General features: G+C 67.7%; 1 protein-coding gene across 1 annotated transcript; it reads right to left on the bottom strand.

Annotated features, from left to right (window-relative positions):
* Positions 1–1,126: 1,126 nt before the first annotated feature.
* MNEG_16023 (hypothetical protein) lies at positions 1,127–2,655 on the bottom strand (the record flags this gene model as incomplete). Its single annotated transcript, XM_014035506.1, has 4 exons — positions 1,127–1,214; positions 1,508–1,614; positions 2,059–2,166; positions 2,371–2,655. Coding segments are annotated over 4 exons (588 nt in total), but the record flags the coding sequence as incomplete, so codon positions are not given.
* Between the last annotated feature and the right edge of the window lie 46 nt (positions 2,656–2,701).

Here is a 2,701-nt window from a genome sequence, read left to right as displayed (position 1 = left end):
ACGCACGCACGCATACGTCATCCCCCCCCCCCACACACACACACACCTATGCGGCAGGTAGGCCGCAATCGCCGCAAAGTCCTTGGGGTGCTGCAGGAAACGGTCCATAAAGATGCGCTTCTCAGCCTCTGACCAGTCCAGGCCGCGCCTGTCCTCCGCCAACTCACGCCCTGGGTCCTCCTGGGGGCCAGGAGGCGGGGGTTGGGGGTCATTTGCGGTGGCGGGGTCGGGAGGGATCGGCGTGCTCGTGCCAAGTGGGGCACGTCCGCGCTGGTGGTCTTGCAGGGCGCAGGTTGGCTGGTTTGTGTCCACTTCAGTAAGATTCCGGGAGGATGGGGCGGGCCAGCTTTGGGGGATTGAGCGGGTGGGTGTGCTTGCATGGAGCGAAACGCGTCGGCGTCTGGGACTAAGTTTTAAACAGACAATGGGTTTGTTAGCCATGACTTTGGACAAGAAAGGGTGGAAGGGAAGGGCACGCCGCAGTCATTCAAAGCAGACTGCTTTCGGGGTTCAGGTGAAGTGGTTTTGGGGGCCGCGTTGCGAGGCAACGGCGGGCCGTCTCGAGGGGGCGGGGGGGCTGCGCGACCCAGGCGAGGCGTGCAGAGGGCGCCGCCCACAGCGACGCGGGCCGCACCACGAGGGAGTTGTAGGTGCGAAAGGTGCGCCACCTCAGCTCCTGCTGGTCGATGACCTGGCGGCGGTTGAGCGTCGGTTGAGCGGCGGTTGGCGACCGGGCGAGCGCATCGCGAGGGGCTGATCGCGACGAGACGGCTGGCGCAGGGGCGGGCGCCTTGGATCGAGCGCGCGCCACGCCGCCGCTGCCCCCCGTGCGAGGGCTGCTGGTTTGCGCGTCCCGGTCCCAACCCATGCCCTCGGTATATGGCGCGCGCCCATATCGCGCCGCCCCAAACCACAACCCGCCCGGCGCGTGGCGAGCAGAAAGCCACGCTCTTGGCTCCGCACGCGGCTGGTCGAACTTGTAGCCGCCCCTGTCCTTTCCCACACACGTGCACACTCGAACACACACACACACACACTTACGCACACACTCTCTCTCCTCACACACACACACACATGCACCCTTTCTCGCATGCGCTCGCGCACAATCTCCATCTCACACAGTCACCTGATCTGGCAGGGACGTGATGCGCCGCAGGACACGCTCCGCCTCAAACGCCTTCATAATCTCCTCCTCCTCAAACGCACTGATGCCCCTGCGCAAATTGGAATTCAAACGGCGGCGGCAGACAGACAAGGTCGGCGGAGATCACTTATTTTGACGCGGGGTGGAGCAGTAACGGCGGCACATGGGAGCAAAGGCGGCAGGGCCTGTCCGCCTGGACCCAGTGAAAGTACAACGGTTTGGTTTGATGCCACAACTTGGACGGGCGATTCTGGTTCCAAGCTTAGGATCGCGCAAGGCAGCGCCCAGCCGTGCGCTCGCCTGTCGCCTCCGCCGCGCCGGCCGCCGCCCGCCGCCAGGTTGCTGTGGTGCTGCCAGAAGGACGCGGCGCCGGCGCCAAAGCCCAGCAGGCCCGCGCCGCGGCTGCTGCGGCCGAGGGCGGGGCCGGCGGCCGCGGCCTCCTTTTGGGCGGCGGTCTTGGCCGCGTGGACCTGCGGGCGTGTCGGGCGTCGAGGCGGCGAAACCGTTCGTCGCTTCCGGCGGTTCGGGTGGTTTCGGAGGCATGGCGTGACCCAGCCCATGCATCGCAGCGCCGACGACGGTTTGGTATTGTTGGGCGCGCGACGCGCCCGCGTCTCTGCTCGCGAGGCTTTGCTGGGGTGGCTGACGACACGTGGCGTGTCCGTGGATGCCAGTGCTGAGTTTGTGTTGAGCGCTGTTCGCAGGAGGTTGCACACCCAGTTGCGTGTTCATGCACGCATGCACACACGCGCTCACACAGGCACACACACACGCGGGCACATGCACACAAACACACACATACACACACGAACACATGCACATGAGGCATAGCCCAGACATGCACGCTAACACACACACAAAACACACACACACACATACAAACACCACACACACATCCTAAGCCCGCGCCCCACCTGCGCCATGTGTGCTTTTAGGTCAGCCACGCCCTGCGCGTACGCATCCGACAGCGCGCGCTGCTTAGCCACCCCCACCGCGCGCTTCAAGCTGCAGAACGCAAACACCTGTTGGGCATCCAGGCGTTCAGGGAAGCAAGCAGGGGTTTGGGTGGGTGCGCATGTGCTAAGCAAAACCGCGGCAAAGTTTCGGAGGCGGCATGGCCGTGGGAGAGAGCAGGGGCACTGTCACCATTCACAGACCCCCTTGCGCGCCCCCGGCGCGCCCCGAGCGCCGGCCCCTGCCCGCCCCGCCCCGCCCCGCGCGCTCACCGCGGGCCCGTTGCGCGCCAACGCGCGCTCTCCGGCCCCCCATGCCGGGCACTCCTGGGGGGACGCGAACATGGGCGCCGCCGCGAGCGGCGCGGCGCCCGCCTTGGCGCGCGGCAGCGCGGCGGGCAGGAGATGCTCTGGCAGCAGCGGTCTCAGCAGGTCCTCCTCGCCACCGCCGGCCCGGGCGCGGTTCTCCTCCAGTAGCCGCGCCCCGCGCGCCGCGTCCGCGGCGCTGATCGGGTGCGCGCGCAGGAACCGGGCGGCCTTGCCGCCCGGCGGCGGCATGCCCGGCGGCGCGGGTGCGGGCGTGGGCGCCGGCGCGGCGGGGGCC

Source organism: Monoraphidium neglectum, assembly GCF_000611645.1.
Source record: "Monoraphidium neglectum strain SAG 48.87 unplaced genomic scaffold scaffold05901, whole genome shotgun sequence".
Lineage (NCBI taxonomy): Eukaryota > Viridiplantae > Chlorophyta > Chlorophyceae > Sphaeropleales > Selenastraceae > Monoraphidium > Monoraphidium neglectum.
Note: the sequence above shows the minus strand (reverse complement) of the source record. Positions and strands in the feature narration are given on the sequence as shown.